At 47.7% G+C, this 20,765-nt stretch overlaps 2 protein-coding genes across 2 annotated transcripts; one reads left to right on the top strand and one right to left on the bottom strand.

Moving 5' to 3' along the window:
• Positions 1-320: 320 nt before the first annotated feature.
• GNG3 (G protein subunit gamma 3) lies at positions 321-1,848 on the top strand. Its single transcript, XM_007995336.3, has 3 exons — positions 321-570; positions 952-1,051; positions 1,332-1,848. Exons 2-3 carry the CDS (start codon positions 953-955, stop codon positions 1,458-1,460), a joined length of 228 nt encoding a protein of 75 aa, XP_007993527.1. The 5' UTR covers positions 321-570; position 952; the 3' UTR covers positions 1,461-1,848.
• A 3,354-nt stretch (positions 1,849-5,202) lies between these two features.
• HNRNPUL2 (heterogeneous nuclear ribonucleoprotein U like 2) lies at positions 5,203-20,335 on the bottom strand. Its single transcript, XM_007995254.3, has 14 exons — positions 19,467-20,335; positions 17,167-17,302; positions 16,792-16,868; positions 16,464-16,603; positions 15,694-15,784; positions 15,482-15,594; positions 15,001-15,264; positions 14,704-14,826; positions 14,167-14,295; positions 12,918-13,086; positions 9,540-9,740; positions 8,414-8,487; positions 8,049-8,156; positions 5,203-7,926 (listed from the first exon to the last, which is right to left on the bottom strand). The coding sequence occupies exons 1-14, from the start codon at positions 20,002-20,004 to the stop codon at positions 7,846-7,848; spliced, it is 2,244 nt and encodes a 747-aa protein (XP_007993445.3). The 5' UTR covers positions 20,005-20,335; the 3' UTR covers positions 5,203-7,845.
• Positions 20,336-20,765: the final 430 nt, after the last annotated feature.

Genomic DNA, 20,765 nt, shown 5'->3' with positions numbered 1-20,765 from the left:
GCTGTGTCAGGGTAGAGGGAGGAAGGAAGGAGGGGGGCGACTGCCCAGCTGATGTCAGATTTTCAAATGAGCAGGGTCCCCCGCAGCCAGTACAGACTCCACTGCAGGGGCTGTCATAGGCCCAGACCACCCCATTTGAGAGGGGGAGTCGGCCTTGGCCTCAGCTCTGTTGGGGAGGGCTCTAGCCCAGACTCAGGATGCCTGCAATGGGGGAGGGGCAGGCAGTGAACCAGCGACAGTGGGGGTGTGCGCAGGGGATGCAGGCAGCTAGGCTCCCCCACTGGCCAGGCAGTTGGTATGTTCCAGGATCTGAGCAGCTCCTTCTAGCATCCTTCATCCTTCAGGTACCAGCCATCCAGGCAGTGCTTCAGCTGCAGAAACTGAGACCAGTCCTCGACGGACCTCTGGCCTGACCCTCCTCAGTGGCCTCCTTGCCTATAGTCACTGCTTCTGCATCAGATACTTTCAGCTGCAACTCCCTGCAGGGTGGGGCACCCATCTCAGGCAGAAGGTTTTGGTACCCTCCACTGACCCTACACCCAGGTCTGCTACTGCTGCTTGTGGCTTTAGGTGAGTAGGTAACAGCCTGTTTTTCTCCTGCTGGGGCTCACTGGAGCAGATAGAGGTGATGTACCCTCCTCATCAGGGTTGGTTGAGGTCTTCAGAGCTGGGAACACACATGGTTTGAAGGGCTGAAAAGTCTTACATCATTTGTGTAAGGTTTAACGATCTGTGGCCCAGGCCATGAGGGAGTTTGGGGAGCACCTCATCCCACCCTATTTTTTCCATGAGGAATACAGGGATGAGACAGTCCACTGGAGGAGGAGGAGGATAGGAGGGAAACAAAATATTGGGGTTATGACCACAGCCTTGTAAAGGTTGGTGTGGAGTGAGCATGGAGGAGGGCCTCCAGCTGAGACGGTTCCCTGAGAGGTCCCTCTTTTTTTCCAGGATGAAAGGTGAGACCCCAGTGAACAGCACTATGAGTATTGGGCAAGCACGCAAGATGGTGGAACAGCTTAAGATTGAAGCCAGCTTGTGCCGGATAAAGGTAGGTGGGACCCTGGCTGGCTCTCCCATTAGTTGGCCAGGCCGTGCTGTGCTGCAGGTTCCCAAAGCTCAGGATAAGAGATGCGTTCTTTCCTGCACTCCCTGAGGTCAGGGGAGGAGTCTGGGGCCCTGCAGAGAGCTGTCCCCAGGTCTCTGTGGGGGATGAGGAATAAGACAGTCATAAGGAGCCCTGGAGATGGCAAAAGAGAACCCATTTGGGGAGGGAGGCTGCAGTCCCCTTTAGAGGTCCTGGCTAACAGTACCCCTCCTGGCTGTCCCAGGTGTCCAAGGCAGCCGCAGACCTGATGACTTACTGTGATGCCCACGCCTGTGAGGATCCCCTCATCACCCCTGTGCCCACTTCGGAGAACCCCTTCCGGGAGAAGAAGTTTTTCTGTGCTCTCCTCTGAGCTCCCCTTTCCCTTCTCACGACTCCTCTCTTTTCCCTCTCCTGGGCCCTTCCTTAGGTCGGTAATTGTCGTGAGCCCCTGAGGCTCCCTGCATCCCATCCCTAACCCTTGCCTGACCATGTGAGGTTATCTGAAGCACAAGGCCCACCCTTATCTGTCGACCCCATTTCCTTCCACCTTTGTGGCCGACCCCAAGCACCCCAGAGATATGAGGCACCCTTTGCTCCACCCACAGCAGGGCCCCATCAGACTGCCAACGTCCTGCCCACTTCCTTTGATGACCCGCTCAGACAATGGAGAGAGGGATGGGCCAGGTTCTTGCTCTCAGTCTCACCTGGAGCTACTGGAGAGTAAAGCCATTTGAAGAATAAAGTCATCCAGAGCCTCAGGACAGCTCCTGTGTTAGAATTCTTTGGGGGAGAGGATCATCAAGCAATAGATCTGCCATACCCAGGGAATAGAGCCAATCAAAGCAGGCTAGACATTGTCAAGGATCGGAGAAAAGCCGGGTGGGGGGATGGCGGGCGCGAGAGAGCGTCCACAGTGGAAGAATTAAGTACAACAGACGCTCAAGAGGCTGCGGAGAACAAACACACACACACAAACGTGCAACGAAGCCAAGTTAAAAGGTAAACCGGCCGAAGAGGGTGGATTTAGGGGAGGGTGCGGGACTGCAGCCGCACAGCAGAGGAACTCTTAGAGGGGGAGGGGTGGAGCTTGGCTTCAGTTACCCCGACTGGAGCCGGTTTTATATCTAAGATGGCTGCTCCCACAGCCGCTCCCATTCCAAGATGGCCGCACCAACATGGCGGCCCCCACGTCAAGGAGTTTACCGTACAGGGCGTCTCTTAAAATGGCGGCCCCCAGGGAACGGGCGTTCTCAATATGGTCCCTTCCACCCTCTTCTGGTCTCAAAATGGCTGCCCCTTCCTTCTCCAAGTCGGGGCCTGCGCCCTGCGACCCTGAAATCTGAATTTCGATGTTCTCCCCATTAAGCCGAAGGCACACTGGCGGCCATAACGAAGAATCACTAAACAAGGGGACCCCAGGAAGCACAGAGTGACCGACGCTGGTCGCGTGGATCTTGCAAGGGAATCTAGGTTTCTACATCTTGCCAAGCTTTGGAGCGGAAATATTAGCGGCAGGGGGTTAACCCCCAGCGATGTCCGTCTCGGTGCACCGCTCCTCAGTCGCTTCCTGGTCTTCCCAGGAGCTGGATAAGCCTGAAATTGCTCAGTTTGGGTTTCCTAGTAGAACTGGGGCTTGTTTTTACTTTCATTATCCCCTCAGGCCGACTCAGCCACATCAGCCAGAAAGCTGTGGCCCCACACCTAATGTGCCTTGCGGGATTCCAGCATGCTGTTTGGGCAAGGACCAAACTTAAGGCTTAACATGTCATGGTCATCTCCAGGACTCAAACATGGCGGAGGTTTACGAACACGAGAATGCCTCCTAGACTCTTTTCCTTCCAAGGGTGCACAGAGCCGAGATGGGACCAGGGCCAAAGCAAAGAACGTAACAATCCCAGTATGTGTGCTCCTCGCAGAGTCAAGGTCCCCTAAACTCGGACGCATCCTTCTGAGGAAAAGTCTAGGCTGGCTGTTTTGTGCCTGGATATACTCTGGGAAGGGAGGCTGCTTTGAAATAGTAGGGACAGCTGATTACCTCCAGCTTCCAGGTACCTTTGCACAGAAGACAGCAAAGTGGAGAGAGGAAACCAAAGGAAGAAAGGGTTGAACTTAGCCTCCTCCTAAGGATATTTTCATGAATTCCAGGGACTCCCAAGCAGCTTTTTACTGTTGATGGCAACTTCTGAGCTCTAAGTCCTGGAGAGCTTCTAATTAATTCCCTCATCCTAGAGATGAACAAACAGAAAAGTTTGCCCTCCTGGAGTGGGATCCTACCCCCATTCTGTTGAGGAGGAGCCTCAGTTCCTTCTTGGCACCGTGAAAATTCCAGGAAGGATCAATCAGATCCGTTTTAATCCCTGTATCCTGACAATGGCACATATCAGGCACCCAAATACCCAATGGATTGTACTGTACATGCTTAAATGACAAATGCGGCAATGGCAGGGACCAACTGTTGCTTCCTCGTCCCCACTGTATCACGGTGTTGGGCAAATTCCAGGGGAGTAAGTCAAATTTTCCACAACAGCTCAGACATGATTAAAAAAAAAAAAAAAAAAAAATTGGAGTGTTTAATAAATGTAACCTTGATTTCTAAAAAAGCCGCTGTTGCGCCAGGTGTGGTGGCTCACACCTGTAATCCCAGCACTTTGAGATGCCGAGGCGGGCAGATCATCTGAGGTCAGGAGTTCGAGACCAGCCTGGCCAACATGGTGTAAACCGTCTCTACTAAAAATACAAAAATTAGCCAGGGTGGTGGCGGGGTACCTGTAATCCCAGCTATTTGGGAGGCTGAGGTAGGGAATCACTTGAACCCGGGAGGCAGAGGATGTGGTGAGCCGAGATCGCGCCACTGCACTCCAGCCTGGGCAACAAGAGTGAAATGCCATCTCAAAAATAAAAAGAAAAAACAAACCAACAACGAAAAAACAAAGCGCCTCTCTTCAGTTTTTCTGCACACTCTATGTTCCTACCCATCAGATTATAACTGCAAGGCTGCAGCACTAGTTGGGAAAAAGGGGTTTAAGAAGTTACTAGAGACCAGGCATGAGCTATGATTAACCACTTAAAAAAATGATTAATTAGCTCTAACAGCAACTTTAAATGTCCTAAAGAATAGATGGCTACCAAAATCAAGGATGGCCTAAAGGGTACAAAGCCGTAAACCCAGGTATCTGAATCTGTGTCACATAGAAGGTGGGACTTAGAGCAGTATCTATATCAATACTACTACCCCTTCAGAACACTAGGTGTCATGAGCCTGTGGTATCTGAGCTTTAAGACCCTGACCATTTATTAGAAACCGCTGTTAGGATCAGTTCAGTGCTAATAAATGGTGGCTGGGAGCGGTGGCTCACACCTGTAATCCCAGCCCTTTGGGAGACCAAGGCGGGCAGATCACGAGGTCAGGAGTTCGAGACCAGCCTGGCCAATATGGTAAAACCCTGTCTTTACTAGAAAAAAAAAAATTAGCTGCGCCTGGTGGCACACATGTGTAGTCCCAGCTACTTGAAGCAGAAAAATCGATTGAACCCAGGAGGCTGAGGTTGCAGTGAACAGAGCACATGCCACTGCACTCCAGCCTAGGTAACGGAGCGAGGATCCGTCTCAAAAAAAAAAAGAAAAAAAAAAAAAAGCAATGATGCTGTTGTAAATTTAAGTTACTGTCTCATTCTCCAAATTCACTGGAAAATAACCCCCATCAAACTTCTGTTGGATGAGTGGGCTTTCCCCCTAGCAGTAATTATTCATTCATATACTTATTTGGCTCCACAATGGAACTTTAGATTTTAACTTCAAGCATCCAACTGGTTTTTGCGTAGACCAAATACAAAGGTCATGAGTTATAATTTATTTTCTTATACTTCAATGGCTCAACTCTTGGCCTAAACAAGCACTAAATAAGACTAATAACTACCCACCCATGTCAACCGACTGCATGGCTGGCTCCCAAATGAAGGCATGGTAGAATAGGGAGGGAACGGCAGCCACCATGCAAGAGAGTCCTCCTTGGTTGGAGCCCATGCAACCTGAGAAAGAGGCATTAAAACATGAATAAATAACCCAGTGACACCCTCCGCCCCAGTCAGTGCAGCCACAGGAGATAGGGTGAATTCAATCCAAATGGTTATTTATTCTAAAACTGGAAGCTACTTTGCCTACATTTTCGCCAGAATGGTGTAATGAGAACAGGGGAGGAAAAAGTTACAGATGTAAACAATGACACAGTTACATTTTTTTTAAAATGGTAAAACCCTTTTTTTACTGGCCACTTCCAAGAATGCTTTACAGGTTGTGCAAAAACATTTACAGGCTCCATGTGGTGTTTTTCTCACAAGCTTTCCTGTCTACAACTACAACAGACGTCTGATAAAACACTAAAAAAGTGTTCTAAGGAAAACAAGGCTACGGATTCCTCTGGTTACCATAATCCACATTTTCCCCCTTAACAAAGTTTTTCATAATAAAAAGACAGAAACAAAACCCAGACATCTACTGTTGTTGCAAATGATCTCTTGAACTAAACCAACAAGGATGTGGCAGTTTCACTTTCCACCCACCTAGAAAAAGTTTTGTAAAAAAGTTGACTTTCTAGTGTCAAATATCAACAGCAAGTACCTCCCCTAATTCCTGCTGGAAAAAAACCTAACTTGATTTAGTTTAGTCCCCTTGCCCCTGAGGGCCCTAGCATCCCCATCCATGTCACAGACTACAAGATAGATGCTCTTTGCAGGACTAAACATCTGAAAAGGGGTGGCAGCCACTACCTCAGGAAATTCAATTTTCTATTATAACATAATCTTGCCCTAAGGGAATTTCTTTGGGCTCGTTTCTACCTCCTTGCCTTGACATTATAAGCAAAGCTTTCTCAAACTCCCTTAATAATAATACAAAGTTAATGTATTACAGAAAAATTCATGCAATCACTCCACTGCCACACACAAATCCGTTTGAGGACACCGCAGGGAAGCAGTGCCAAGAGAAAGGACATGACTATGAGAAAGCAAACGTATCTCCTACCAGCCCTGTTCCAGCCTTGGGGTCAGAGGTATTTGGGTGGAAGGGTGTGTCATGACAGAGACACTGGAAGGCAGAATAAGGGTCTGTACACCTGAACAAGGGCTGCAGGGCAGTAACAGTGGGAGGAGGAGAGGAAGACCAAATCAGCACACAATTTTAAAGAGAGCTGCCCAGGTGAGGAAATGGAAGTGAAGCATTTTCTAGTGGCACAACCCAGATTTTCTCACTAGGAAGTGCTGCAGTATGTGGTGTCTGCTGAGTAAGCTCTCGGCTGACAGTGCTAAGCAGAAGGATGAATAAAAACTGAAGCTAGACAATGGAAAAGCATTCCATATCCCACCCATATTCTTGAACCCAGCAACCTACAGCTGTCTATCAAGAACTGGGAGGGTATTGGTAAAGTCACAAATGAAACTATCCCAAATGAAGTCTCTTGGCTAGAGGCCTCTCTGGGGACACACAGGGAAAGCGCCCCAAAAGGAATTTTGTTTCTAGAAGTCAGGAAGGGGTGCTCCCTTTCACACGCACGTTTACACACGTTCACACTCACTCTTCCCAAGGTTCAGCAGCCCCACTGAGCTGCCTCCCGCCCCCCACCCTCCCCTCTTCTATCCACTCTCTACCTGTGTATCAAAAAAACCAGCAGGGCACGAGCCCTCCACACTGTAGAAAATAGTTGCTAGTTGCTATTCTCAGCACCTGGGCCTGGGAGCCCACACCACAGGATTCACCTATATACATATCCCGCTGCAGTGAAAAGAATCCTGCTGTGTTTTCGTGTGAGCTGAAACCCTGAGAAACGTTCCTTCTCTCGCACTGTAAGAGGACACTCTAACAGGGATGATTTCAGAGACCTCCCATCTCTTTCAACCTTGGAAGACAGAGACTACAGACTGGCAAATCATAATCTTCAGGCTGAGGGCTGCAATCCCATTCTCCCCAAGATTTTATGGGAATTAATCAATGTGTTTATAGAGGGGGCAGGCTATTCTGCTCTGCAATCAAGGACAGTCCCCAGGCTTTCTTGGCCTGGGAATCCTGCATAATAGAACCACCCACTGGCAGTCTCCATGCCTCAGCCAAACAGCACAAAGGCACAGGAAAATGGAGAGTTGGGACACTGTAAGCCTCCCAGCCCACCAGACCACATATCCCAAAAGGGAAAGGTCAGTAAAGAAAATACAAACGGTTAGTTGGTGCAAGTGATTGATAAGAGCCAATCGTTTATTTTCACTGCCCCAGTCACAAGCTCTCCCCCGTCCCCACTCCTGCCTGCTCCTACCTGCTGTGGAGAGCACCCTCACACTGCCTCCCCACCCTCCCCACACCACCTCATCACTCTCCTTTACTTGGCTGCCAGTCCAGCTGCCTCAGAATGTCAGAAGGGTGCCATTTTCAGTTCTTTTCCTGTCTGACTGCAGGGTATAGAACAGGCAGCCCTAAGTGCTGCTTTTTGCGCAAATGTTTTTTGATTACAAATCTCTAACTAGGTTTGAAATGTTTTATAGAATAAGACAATATTCTTTTCAACAAACTTTAAAAAAAATGTACAGTTTCGTTGTTTCCACCTCCCCCCTCCCCCACCCCTGCTTGAGCACCCTCCCCCCCCCACCACCCCTCCCCGGCAGCTCAGCCCCACCCCGACAGCCCCTGTTTTCCTTGGTTGTGTTTTGCGGGGGTGCCTGGCACCCCCAGAGATTCAGCTTCATGGCTGACAGGTGACCATGGCAGGGGCTTCACCGATACCCTTGATAACCGTAGTAGTTCCTGTAGTATCGGTCTCTGTCCTGGGGGTGGTGGTAGTAGTAACTCTGCCACTAGAAGAGAGGGGAAACCCCATCACTTGGAGCCAGAGCTGGCTGAGGATGAAGAGGCACAGCATTCATCCTTCTGCTCCTGCCCCCCGTTCACCCTGTATCTATCCCAAGAAGATACTCACATCCCGATTGTATTGTCTGTAATAGTCTCTGTATCTGTTGTACTCATAATCTCGCCCGTAAAATCGATCATAGTCTCCCCTGTATCGATCATAGAAATTACGGTAACCCTGAGAAAGGAAAAGAAAAAGGAGTGAAGATTTATGGGTTTTTGGCAGCATGACCCACTGCGACCCCCTTTTAAATGGGACACATCTTAGCTCGATATTATAAATTGGTTTAATTTTCCCATAGTAAATCTTCCAGAACATATTAAATGGGCAAAACCCTAAGCCCTAAGAAAACAGGCAAACCACTCTGCTCCCCTAAGCCAATAGGAATGGCTCTCACAGCCCAGAGTGAGGAGCAGAAGGAGAGCTGCACTCACCCCTCTGTTTCCAGGCTGCCCCCAGTACTGCTGCCCGTAGGCCCGGTTGTCGTAGCCTCGGCGCTGCCCGCCCACTGGAAGAGAAATGGAGAGCGCGCTCAGACAGCTGGCATGGGGTCCTGGCTCCACGTCTGGGTGGAAATCAAAAAGTCGGAGCCAAAGGCAATTCTGGGGGATATGAGGCCTGCTTCGGCCAGGCTCACGTATGTTAATTAAAGCACCAGCCAGGAGCTTTTAAAAAGTCTGAGGGGGGAGGGCAGAGGAACAGAGACACAAGAAAACCAAGCCACTTTGTTTTTGAACCTCCCCAATTCCTGTAAAACATTTAAGATGGCAAAAGGATACATGGCAGAGTTAGAAACATAAAGAAAAACTGCCATTCATAGAATTGCAGACTTTCAGCCCTGGAAGGGATTTCAGATGTCATATAACCCATACCTATCATTTTATGCAAAAGAAACAAAGTTTCTGTCATCAGCTCCTCAAGGGCAGGAACTGTCAGCATTTACAGTACCTAGCACATGGCAGGCACTCGAAAATTCTGCTGACTTAACAGTGACACACACACATACACACACATTTTTAAAGAGCAGTGAATGCACACTGGGGTTTTAACTGACAAACTAGACATTCAGGGGGAAATTAATTCTACTAATAGCCTAACTTGCTTGGTTAACTTCCTCCCCCGATAAAAAACACTGAATAAAGCATTCACTTTCTTGTCTATACAGTTAGGTTGATCGAAATGACAGAGGAGCAAGAAAACTGAAGATGAGAATCTGACTTAACTGCACAAATCCTTCAGATAGGAACAGTGACACTGCGAACCCATGTGTTAAAACGAAAACTAGACAGATGAGAGAGCCCAAGCATTGCTTTTCAAAGAAACAAATACTTTTGTGAAAAGTAATTCTTTTTTTAAAAAGAGGATTTTTGTTGTCAAAGAATTATGGAAAAAGCACAAGAAAAAGGCAGGGATAAAGAGAAGAAATAAGCTCCATGAAGAAGGCACATCCCTATTGTTAATGACCTGACTTGGTTTCCTTGGCCTTCCCTTGCACATCTTGCTGTACTAAGCACAAAGAATGGACAGAAGCAGGGGGGCTGGCAGGTCCCCAGGACTCACCATAGCCTTGGCCCCGGCTTCGGTTCTGCCGGTTACGCTTGTTTCGGTTGTTTCGGCGGTTTGTCCGCTTCTCGGAGGGGGGCAGAAGCTTCCTCGCCTCCTCCTTGTACTTAGTGACAATGGGCTGAGCTTCCTCCTTCTCCAGCTCCCCATATGTCACTTCATCCATATAGTCGCATTTTTCAGGCAAAGAGAAGTTGGCTGTAAGAGTAAGAGAGAAGCTTGTGGGCCTGAAAAGTGCATAGATAGGTAAGACCTCATTACAAAAACTCTACTACAAGAAGCATATGACTTCCTATGCCTCACCTATCACTGCACAAAAATGTGCTAGGTTCATACCCACTCACATCTAAATAATGACATTAACTTTTTCTACTCTAAGTTTTCTCTAAATTGTAACAGACCCAGGCAATAGATTTACAAGTTCTCAAGTGATCTATAATAAATTAGGAGTGAACTGGGTTAAAGTTTCTTATCAGGACAGAAGCAGGTAACCAGAGGCTAAAAGTAACTGAGAAAGTTTTGGTGTTGGTCAGATAAGATGCTAAGAAATAACATTTTAAAAAGAGACTCAGTGATGGCCGGGCATGGTGGCTCGCGCCTGTAATCCCAGCATTTTGGGAGGCCAAGGCAGGCGGATGGCTTGAGGTCAGGAGTTCGAGACCAGCCTGGCCAACATGGTGAAACCCTGTCTCTACTAAAAATACAAAAATTAGCCAGGCATGGTGGCATGTGCCTGTAATCCCAGCTACTCGGGAGGCTGAGTGCCACTGCACTCTGGCCTCAGTGACAGAAGAGAGACTCAATGAGAAACTGACCCAAGCCTAAAGGCATCTGCTCATCTATACAAGAAGAGAAGACAAGAGTACAAGGGCTCTCATTTACCACCTGTCCATGATAGGCCAGCACATCTGCCAGTCTCTGGACATCAAGTTCAGAAGCTGAGTCCCCGTGGAAATTCAGTTCAATGGGGCTCTTGTGATTCATAGATGAATACAGTTGGCCCTCAGTTTTATAAAACTGAGCTACATTTCTCTGAGTGCCTAAGTATGAGTTATAGACTGGCATAGTTCATCCTGAGTAAACTCTGAGGATCTGGCTCATAGATGTGCAAACCAGTTCCCATGCCTGGGGAATTATCAGAATTTGAAGAGCAAACAGTTGATAGAATAGGTGGGATGTCAGGAACTAAAGGCAGCAAGGGGAAAAAAAATCACATTTTAAGGGAATAGTAGGAGGATCAATCAAAATACTAATTAATATTTCTTTCTTGAGTAGACATTACTCTCTATCTTATGTATTGCATTACAGACTTCAGCCAAATTAACAAACAAAACATAAACATAATGTGATACCAGAAATCAAGTTACACCAATGAGATCATTCACTCCAACTGCTATATTTTAATTTGAACCACAATAATCTCTCCCTGCGGCCAGGCGCGGTGGCACACACCTGTAATCCTAGCACTTTGGGAGGCCGAGGTGGGTGGATCACCTGAGGTCAGGAGTTTGAGACCAGCCTGATCAACATGGCGAAACCCCGTCTCTACTAAAAGCACAAAAATTAGCTGGGCGGGTGCCTGTAATCCCAGCTACTCAAGAGGCTCAGGCAGGAGAATCGCTTGAACCTGTGAGGCAGAGGTTGCAGTGAGCCGAGATCATGCCACTGCACTCCAGCCTGGGTAACAACAGGGAGACTCTGTCTCAAAAACAAAAAAAAAAGCAGAGTAAGAAATGTAGACAAACAGTAGATGTACCAGAAATATTTACTTAACAAATAACTGATTCACGGAAGCCTCTCCGTTGAGTTTAAATCACCCTACAGTCACTATTTCCCTTTCTTCTTCTTTTTTTTTTTTGAGATGGGAGTCTCCCTCTGTTCAGGCTGGAGTGCAGTGGCACAATCTCAGCTCACTACAACCTCCACTTCCCGGGTTCAAGCAATTCTCTGCCTCAGCCTCCCAAGTAGCTGTGATTACAAGTGCCCACCACCATGCCCGACTAATTTTTTTGGTATTTTTAGTAAAGACAGGGTTCCACCATCTTGGTCAGGCTGGTTGTGAGCTCCTGACCTTGTGATCCACCGGCCTCAGCCTCCCAAAGTGCTGGGATTAGAGACATCAGTCACCGCGCCCGGCTCACTATTTCCCTTTCTGTATCTTTTTCTTTTTTTTTTCTTTTTCTTTTTTTTTTTTTTTTTGAGGCGGAGTCTCGCTCTGTTGCCCAGGCTGGAGTGCAGTGGCCAGATCTTGGCTCACTGCAAGCTCCGCCTCCCGGGTTTACGCCATTCTCCTGCCTCAGCCTCCCGAGTAGCTAGGACTACAGGCGCCCGCCACCGCGCCCAGCTAGTTTTTTGTATTTTTTAGTAGAGACGGGGTTTCACTGTGTTAGCCAGGATGGTCTCGATCTCCTGACCTCGTGATCCGCCCGTCTCGGCCTCCCAAAGTGCTGGGATTACAGGCTTGAGCCACCGCGCCCGGCCGCTGTATCTTTTTCAAAACAAGTCAAGGCGGCTGGGTGCAGTGGCTTATGCCTGTAATCTCAGCACTTTGGGAGACCAAGGCAGGCAAATCAACTGAAGTCAGGAGTTCCAAGACCAGCCTGGGCAATATGATGAAACACCGTCTCTACTAAAAACACAAAAATTAGCTAGGCATGGTGGCACATGCTTGTAATCTCAGCTACTTGGGAGGCTGAAGCAAGAGGATCGCTTGAACCCAGGAGGTAGATGTTGCAGTGAGCTGAGATCACACCCCTGCACTCCAAGCTGGGCAACGGGGTGACACTCTGTCTCAAAACCAAACCAAACCAAACCAAACCAAGAAAACAATGAGTCAAGGGGTTACTGCTTCCCTCTGCTCATTCATTCACCTACAAGTGCTTGTAACCATTAAGTTCCTCTTCAGATTTACATTTTAGATGTAGAGTGTCACTCCAGGTGCTAAGAGGCTTCAGTAAGGTGTGCACTGACCAGATAAAATCTCTTTAACTTGTACAATTTTAGCCCACTGCTATGGTTTGAGTTATGTCCCACCAAAGTACAAGTGTTGGAAACTTAATCCCCAATGAGCAGTGTTGAAAGGGTGGGACTTTTAATGTGAGTTGGTCATGAGGGTTCCATCCTCATGAATAGATTAATGCCGTTATTGTGAGAGCGGCTTTGTTATAAAAGCAAGTTCTCTCACATTTGCCCTCTTGCCTTTTGCCCTCCTGCCACGGAATGATGCAGCAAAAAGGACCTCACCAGATGCCAGTGCTGTGCTCTTGGACTTCCCAGCCTCCAGAACCATGAGGGAAATAAACCTCTATTAAATTTGTAAATTACAAAGTCTGTGATATTCTGTTATAGCAGCAGAAAATGGACTAAGACACCCACCTTTCATCTCCAGCATTATAGATTCAGGCACATCATCTCCCTCTACTTCCTTCCTCAATTCCAGCCTCTTCTTCCAGTCTTCCTCATTAGGGACAACCACCACCACTTTCCGAGAGAAGGTCTTGAACAGTAATAGCTTCCGCCGTTGGCCAGAATTGTACACATTACACTAAGAACAGGAGGAATAACTGATGTTTTGGAAGAAAATTATCACTCAAATTTAACCAAAAGAATCAGTATCAGCCAGGCACAGTGGCTCACGCTTGTAATCTTAGCACTTTGGGAGGCCAAGGTGGGCAGATCATCTCAGGTCAGGAGTTCAAGACCAGCCTGGCCAACATGGTGAAACCTCATCTCTACTAAAATACAGAAATTAACTGGGCATGATGGCGGGTGCTGTAATCCCAGCTACTAGGGAGACTGAGACGGGAGAATCGCTTGAACCCAGGAGATGGTGGTTGCAGTGCGCTGAGATCGCTCCACTGCACTCCAGCCTGGGTGGTGGCTGAGCAATATTCCATCTTCAAAAAAACAAAAAAGGCCGGGTGCGATGGCTCAAGCCTGTAATCCTGTAATCCCAGCAATTTGGGAGGCTGAGGCAGGTGGATCATGAGGTCAGGAAATCAAGACCATCCTGGCTAACACGGTGAAACCCTGTTTCTACTAAAAATACAAAAAATTAGCCAGGCTTGGTGGCGGGCGCCAGTAGTCCTAGCTACTCCGGAGGCTGAGGCAGGAGAATAGTGTGAACCTGGGAGGTGGAGCTTGCAGCAAGCCGAGATCGCGCCACTGCACTCCGGCCTGGGCAACAGAGCGAGACCCCATCTCCAAAAAAAAAAAAAAGACTCAGTATCTTTGGTAACTCAGAAGACATGAGATGAGGGATCAATACACATGATCTTCTTTAACTTTTCAAACTATATAACAGGTATTATCCTGTTTTGCTCATCAGGGAAACTGAGGTTCAGAGAGGATAAAGGACTTATCCAAATTACAAACCAGAATGTGGTGGAGCCAGGAATTCAAATGAGTTCCAACTCTTTCCATTGTCTTTATTACATGTTTTAGAGCCTGGGTCCATATATTTTCAGATAAAAACACTAATCAGGGGTACCTCTGAGTTCAAAAAACATTGCAACCATTAACACACAACCAGATGATCATAAGTAAGTTGATTCTGTTCCTTAATTCAGTCTCTCTTTATATACACACCCCACATTGACTCTAGACAATTTTATCAGTTTAATACCTGATCAAGAATAAAGTTCCTCTTTGTCCGGGAAGCAATCTGGACCAGCTTACTAAGGCACTGGGAGGCTTGCTGAACTAAAAGGTCTCGGCTTTTGGGGTCCATCTCTGGCTCCTCGAGCCCCTTCATCTGATTAGTTTGAGAAGTGGTGGAAAAAAAAACACACAAGTTATGTATCAAGTTAGAGCCCAAGAGTCACTGGTACATGTCACCTCTTCAAATACTGAATCTATGATATCATTCTATTCCTGTTCTTCAGTGCTATGAATGTTGTCCATTTCCTGTAGTAGTCATTTCCAGTCTTAACCTGGATGTATTTCAGATCTTATGTGCTTTCAGAAATGTGACAACACAGCAAAGAAAAACAAAAATAAACCCACCTAAAACACATAGAGAGAAAAATCTCTTTTCTCTGTTTATGGGACCCTTGTTCTCAGACATCTGAAACTAACTCTCCATTAAAGATAGGTTATAAGAGTCTCTTGGTATCTGAAGAGCAAATACTGTATCTGACAAATATCCCCAACAGCAACTAACCCTCATTTGATTGAGCACAGTCTCAGCTCCCAGGACATTATATCTTTTCTCAGGGTTTTCTTTTGCGTATTTCAGTGCCCACTGGGTCTTTCCAGATCCTGGTAGTCCCACCATCAGAATAACCTGCAAAACACAGAACCAGAAATATAATGAAAGATAAGTGAGGGTCATGTTTATCAAATCCAATTTAAGAACATTCTCCCATTCCTGTTTGGTAATGCTCTGAGACCTGGGAGGGCATATGCACCCACCTCTGCAAAGCATACAACCTCAGTGTTTGTATACTCTTTGGCATACCTCACATTCCTCTATGGTCTTGGGAGGGACTGCAGTGCGCACACGCTCCTCAACAGGCACAGCATGAATGAACACAAACTCTTCTGGTGGTGGGAAGAAGGGCTCCTCCTTCTGACCAAAGTTTAATTCTACAACACAATTTTTGCAGAGGACATGGGGTAGAAGGGCCCGGTCTGCCAGGGATTCCTTGTTGATCCAGAACGCCACACCTAGGTCTTCTCCATTCTTGGAGAAGGAAAGTTCTACTTCTTCAGTCTCAAAATTCTACAATGACAAAGGACAAGAGCACTTATTGGCTGACAAGGCTTCAGGTTGATTAAACTTTACAATTTAATCTTTTTTCACACAGACTGCTGCACAATGTAACTAAGCGAGCCACACATCATATGCATAAAAGCCAATAGTTGACGGGAAGCACAGTGAATTCCCAGTGCCCTCTATCCACTCCTTGTTATGACCCGCGACTTTCAGGAGCACTCACAGCAAAGCAGCCAATAACATCATTCTCCCCAAAAGTCTGGCCAAATTCCTCAAACTGTCCATTTTCTGCCTTGAGTCCTCGTCCATCGAAACCGTAAGAGAATTCATCTTCACCTAGAACAGTCAACAAATTAGTTACCTACATCCGGACTTGCCACAGAGTAAGCAATATGGTAGTAAACACTAAGGAAGAAGTTAAAGAAATAACCTTACCAAGCTGTGGACGGGAAAAATCAACAGACCACCCAACACGAAGGAGAGAGACCTCCGTGCAGCCTTCTTTCATTGGGAGATTCTGGGTTACCTGGCCAAGTCAGAAAGGGAACTATTAGATATTGTGACCAACTGAGTAGCAAACTCGGAGTTAGAAAGACACGATTTTTATACAAACTGAAAATGACAATTATCTCAACATCAGAATAACAGTCACTGAACTGAAAGCCACAGGGATCAATTTCTTGGTTACTGAAACTAAGGTTCTTGTTAAAGCACAGTGCTTTTACCTACCTGCACTAATAAAAGCCTGATTGCACAGAAGTCCAGTATACATAGGTAGTAGTTTAATGAATAAATGAAAGGTCTTTTAAAAAAAATCTTTGTTCCTCGGCCAGGAGTGGTAGCTCACGCCTATAATCCCACCACTTTGGGAGGCCAAGGCGGGCGGATCACCTGAGGTCGGGAGTTCAAGACCAGCCTGACCAACATGGAGAAACCCCATCTCTACTAAGAATACAAAATTAGCTGCGTGTGGTGGTGCATGCCTGTAATCCTAGCTGCTACTTGAGAGGCTGAGGCAGGAGAATCACTTGAACCTGGGAGGCAGAGGCTGTGGTAAGCCGAGATGGCGCCATTGGACTCCAGCCTGGGTAACAAGAGCGAAACTCCGTCTCAAAAAAAAAAAAAAAAAAAAACTAATCTTTTTTTTTCTCCCTAAGAACTGTAACTATCCAGGAATAAATGAATGAATGGTCTTAATGAGCTACCTTTGCCTCAAAGCAGACTTTTCCCTTTGTCACTCCATAAGTACTCCTTGCCCCAGACCAAAGGGTGGGGAACTTCTCTGAGAAAAGTGGCTGCCCTCCATAGCGGTCTTTGCTCACTTGAAAATGCAGATCCGAGGTATCTGTAAAGAAAGAAGCCATCAGTTTACTCCAATGTCCAATACTTGTAAGCCACCAACAGAGCACAAGTATAGCCAGTTGTTGAAGTGGATACAAAGTCTCATAGAATTTATAGGCTATGAAGTTTTAATCTCCAAAATTACTTTTAGGAGATTAGTTAAAAACCACAATCTGTCTGCCTTATACATACACGTGTCCAGGTTCACAAGAGTTTGATCCTCCTCCTCATCTTTTGCCTCTTCTTCAGGAGGCAGTGGAGACTTTGAGCTATATATGTAAGATAGAAAAGAAACACAATGTAAACAAAGCCCTCTTCTTTGAGAGGTGTGTGTATGACATTATGTCCATTTTAAACTATCAGTGAATATCAAATCCCAGCAGACAGCTTTTTTCAATAAATGAGAAAGGGCAATAGGAGTTTCCATGGTAGATGCAATCTAAAACTCATGCCTATAAAAACCTATTCCATTTTGAATCCACCCTCCTTCCAGTCTCTCCAGTCAATACCAGGTATACCAAAATCAGAGCAGACACTCCCTTCAAGGAAAGGGACTGTTTCCCTCACCGGCTGTGGTAAGCCTCCTCTCGGAATTCATAGTAAGCTCGGCCATGTTCATCCTTCTCATCCCGCTGTCTCTTTACCCCCCGCCGCTCACCATCTGAGCCTGCTGGTTTTGACTTTTCACTATCTTGGTCATCTCCTACAAAAACGAGGGAAAGAAAATCAGCAGTTTTCATACTGGAGTGTAGAATAAGCTCAGAACTAATAGACACTAACAGGGAAACTGAGAATCTGTCTGATCAAAACAACTAGGTTATTCCCACTACATTCACAGAACATTTTATTTCTAAAGATCATCTTTCTGTCATTGGCTGTGATTTTATTTTATTTTTTAAAAAAGGGACATGGGCTAATTACAGTCAAGCAGTAGATAAAAATTGGACAATTTTTGCATTCTAAATTTATCCACTTAAATCAGGTCAAACTTGCAGATTTCCCCAACAATATGACATAAAAAATATCCCCTAGGTCTCTAAAAAAACTTCAAAGGTTAATTTGACTCTTGTCAGATCTAGATTTAAGGTAGGCAGTTAATACGTATTTTTTTTTTTTTTAATACGTATTTTGTAACACTTTTCCACAACTTCATGATACAGAGAAGCCTCAATTTTTCTTTTCCCTTTCCTACTTTGAAATGCACAGCCAAATGGACTCAAGTGCATTAAACACAGTTGTATTTTTACCAGGGACTTCTACTGAAAGTTGTAAGAGCAAACCACTAAGTCACAAGAGATCATAAATAATACCTCATCTATACGGCACATAATTTGGGGCAGAAAGGTGGTGGTGTACATTTAGCAACATTCTCTACAAGAGGAAAAACCCTGGAATTTTTCCCTAGGCTTTTGCATTTTGCAACGCTAAGGTTTTTAACAATAATTTCTTTAAAAGTCTTTTATCCTTCAATATATATATTTTTGAGATGGAGTCTTGTTCTGTCGTGCCCAGGCTGGAGTGCAGTCTTGTGATCTCGGCTCACTGCAACCTCTGCCTTCCGGGTTCAAGCCATTCTCCCGCCTCAGTCTCCCAAGAAGTTGGGATTACAGGCACCCGCCATCACGCCCGGCTAATTTTTTGTATTTTTACTAGAGACAGGGTTTCACCATGTTAGCCAGCCTGGTCTTGAACTCCTGACCTCAGGTGATCCACCCACCTGGCCTCCCAAAGTGCTGGGATTACAGGCGTGAGCCACCACACCCAGCCTATCCTTCAATATTTTTATCTGCTCTTTAGGATACACATAAGTCAAAGGTTATGTAATGGAATTTTTGTTCCAGGACACAGGACAAACAATCTGCAAGTTGCATGTGATTGTTGTACAATGGGTTCAGACTCTCGGTTAGTGGCCTAAAAAAATGACTAACAAAAGAACTAAGGCCACCCACCTTATAGTAAGACTTATCCTCCCTACTCTGACATAGTGTTATGGATCAGTTGTAACCATCCAATCACTTCAAAAGAAAGGAGAAAGGTCACTAACTCCCTGGGGCAATTCTACAACACACCTCTTCCACAAGCTTACTCAACGGACCCACCAGCACCTCAATCATTACCAGTCAGGAAACGAGGGACCTGAAATGTAAAAGGCTAGCACCAGATATTCAGCAAATCTACAAACATGCCCATCCACGGACTCAGTGGGAGAATTAAAATGTAATCATAATCCAAGCAAGATAAAAACCCTAGCCAAGTAACGTTAACTGACTCTGAATGCACATGATTAACGTTTTCTCTTCACTGGTTAACTATTAAACTCGACAGTGTTACACTGGAAGCTCTCCCCTACAGCTCAAAGAGGAGCAAGGTTGGATTTTCAGATTCTCTGGCTCAAGCTCTGGTAACATGCTTTTAACTGAGCGGACTTTGACGGACTTCGATTTTCGCTTAACATTTTTACGGTGAAAAAGTTAACAGGTAGCCCAAAGGCCTGACCCTCTAACCGTGGGCCTAGTTCTCCGTGTAATCCCCAATTGCTTAGCACGTTCTCAACTAAGAAAAATATAACAAGCACCGTGGGAGACTGTTCCACAGGTAGCTCACAAGCAGTTCGCATACAAAATCACTCACTGCCATCCACTATCACCAAGGAACCAAGTTAGGCAGGAACCTTCCTCCTGCAAAGAGTAGGACCACGAGAGGCGGCCTAACCCCTCAGAAAGGTGGGTAGAGAATGAAAGGCATTCCATCAGATGGCACTCTGAGGCAAGCGAAAGCAAGGACTCGGACCCCGCGGTGCAGGGCGGGGTGCTAGATCAGGGGAGCAGCCGGCAGGCTGGAGCCGGGCTCGGCTGCCAGCTCCTCACCCTGTTCCTCGGCGGCCTTGTCACCCGGCACCTCGGATCCCGGCGTCTCGTCCCCGCTACGTTCCTCGGGTTCGTCTTCCTCCCCCTTGCCGGGGCCCTGCTCTTCGCCACCATTTACCCCGCCTGACCCGACCGTGGCTTCCACCGGCTTCTCGGAAGCATCTGGCTCGGCCGCGGCCTCCATGGCTGCCGCCTCCGGGGGCTCCGGCGGCGGCTGCGCGGCCTGACCCAAGGCCTGAGTAGGGGGTGGCTCCTCGTCCTCGTCCTCAAGCAGCGCCTCCTCGTCCTCCTCCTCCTCCTCTTCGTCCTCCTCCTCCTCCCCGCCCGGGCCGCCGCCCGACGCGGCCACAGGCCGAGGCTCCGCCTTGCAGGCCCCGCCGGGCCCGGCCCCGCCGCCGCCGGCCTCGTCCTCGAGCATCTCGGCGTCCAGCGCCTCCTGCAGCCGCTGCGCCAGATCCACCTTGAGGCCGCGCGAGTCCAGGCCCCGCCGCTGCAGCTCTGACCGCAGCTCGGTCACTTTCAGCCGCTTCACCTCCATCGCCGCCGCCGCCTCCTCCGCCTCCCGCCGCCTCCTCCCCTGCGAACCGTCGACCGAGTCCGACCGCGCAGGCGCCGCCGCCGCCGCCCGCCTCCGCCTCACGCGCCAGCACTAAGCCCGCGCGAGCGAGCGCACGCACGCAGAAGCGGAGGCCGCGCACGGTCCCACTGCGCAGTGTTTGCTTCTGCTTCCTCTCCCCTCCCCCTTTCGGCTCACGGAGCCCAAAACAACGCCGCGGGGATCTGTTTCCCCTCCAGGCCTTCGGTTCCCCAGCCGCGGGCAGGCGCGCGCGGAGGACGACGGAGTTCCTCCCGCTTCCTCCCGCCCCCTGGCGTCCCCGGGCCAATCGCCGCCGGTGCTTTTACCGCGCAGCCGCAGTGGAGTCCCAGACGGGCAAGGCTGGCTGCGGCTCAAGTGCCTCGTAGCACGGAAGCGTGTGCGCGCCGGTCTTTCTGTACTTCCAGCTGGGGGGTTCTGCGCAGCCGCGCGGAGCTCCCCGATGCCATTGCCCCTCCCACTACTGTTACTTCCGTCTCACTTTCAATTGCTGCGGCGTGTTAGGGGTCGCTAGCTTCTTTTTCCTACTGTCTGTCCTTGCAGCAGTAACGACAAAAAAAGTCAAAAGAGAATGTGTTGCAACATGTAAGCCTACTAGCAATTGTGTTTCTGGCTAGGAAGCAAAAGGACTCCCCAGAACCAAGAAATACGGTAATCACGGGCCCTCCTTTTTTCTGTGGCTCAACTTCTACCCAGCAACTGAG

This window comes from Chlorocebus sabaeus, chromosome 1 (genome assembly GCF_047675955.1).
Source record: "Chlorocebus sabaeus isolate Y175 chromosome 1, mChlSab1.0.hap1, whole genome shotgun sequence".
In the NCBI taxonomy this organism is placed as follows: domain Eukaryota; kingdom Metazoa; phylum Chordata; class Mammalia; order Primates; family Cercopithecidae; genus Chlorocebus; species Chlorocebus sabaeus.
Note: the sequence above shows the minus strand (reverse complement) of the source record. Positions and strands in the feature narration are given on the sequence as shown.

What these genes read in the sequence shown, in the direction of transcription:
- GNG3 (XM_007995336.3), top strand. Translation starts at nt 953, where the DNA reads ATGAAAGGTGAGACCCCAGTGAACAGCACTATGAGTATTGGGCAAGCA. An exon ending in CCAGCTTGTGCCGGATAAAG is followed by an intron (nt 1,052 to 1,331) that starts GTAGGTGGGACC and finishes TGGCTGTCCCAG; the next exon opens with GTGTCCAAGGCAGCCGCAGA.
- HNRNPUL2 (XM_007995254.3), bottom strand. Translation starts at nt 20,004, where the DNA reads ATGGAGGTGAAGCGGCTGAAAGTGACCGAGCTGCGGTCAGAGCTGCAG. An exon ending in TCTTGTGAACCTGGACACGT is followed by an intron (nt 16,604 to 16,791) that starts GTATGTATAAGG and finishes CTTTCTTTACAG; the next exon opens with ATACCTCGGATCTGCATTTT. An exon ending in CTGTGCTCAATCAAATGAGG is followed by an intron (nt 14,296 to 14,703) that starts GTTAGTTGCTGT and finishes CAAACTAATCAG; the next exon opens with ATGAAGGGGCTCGAGGAGCC.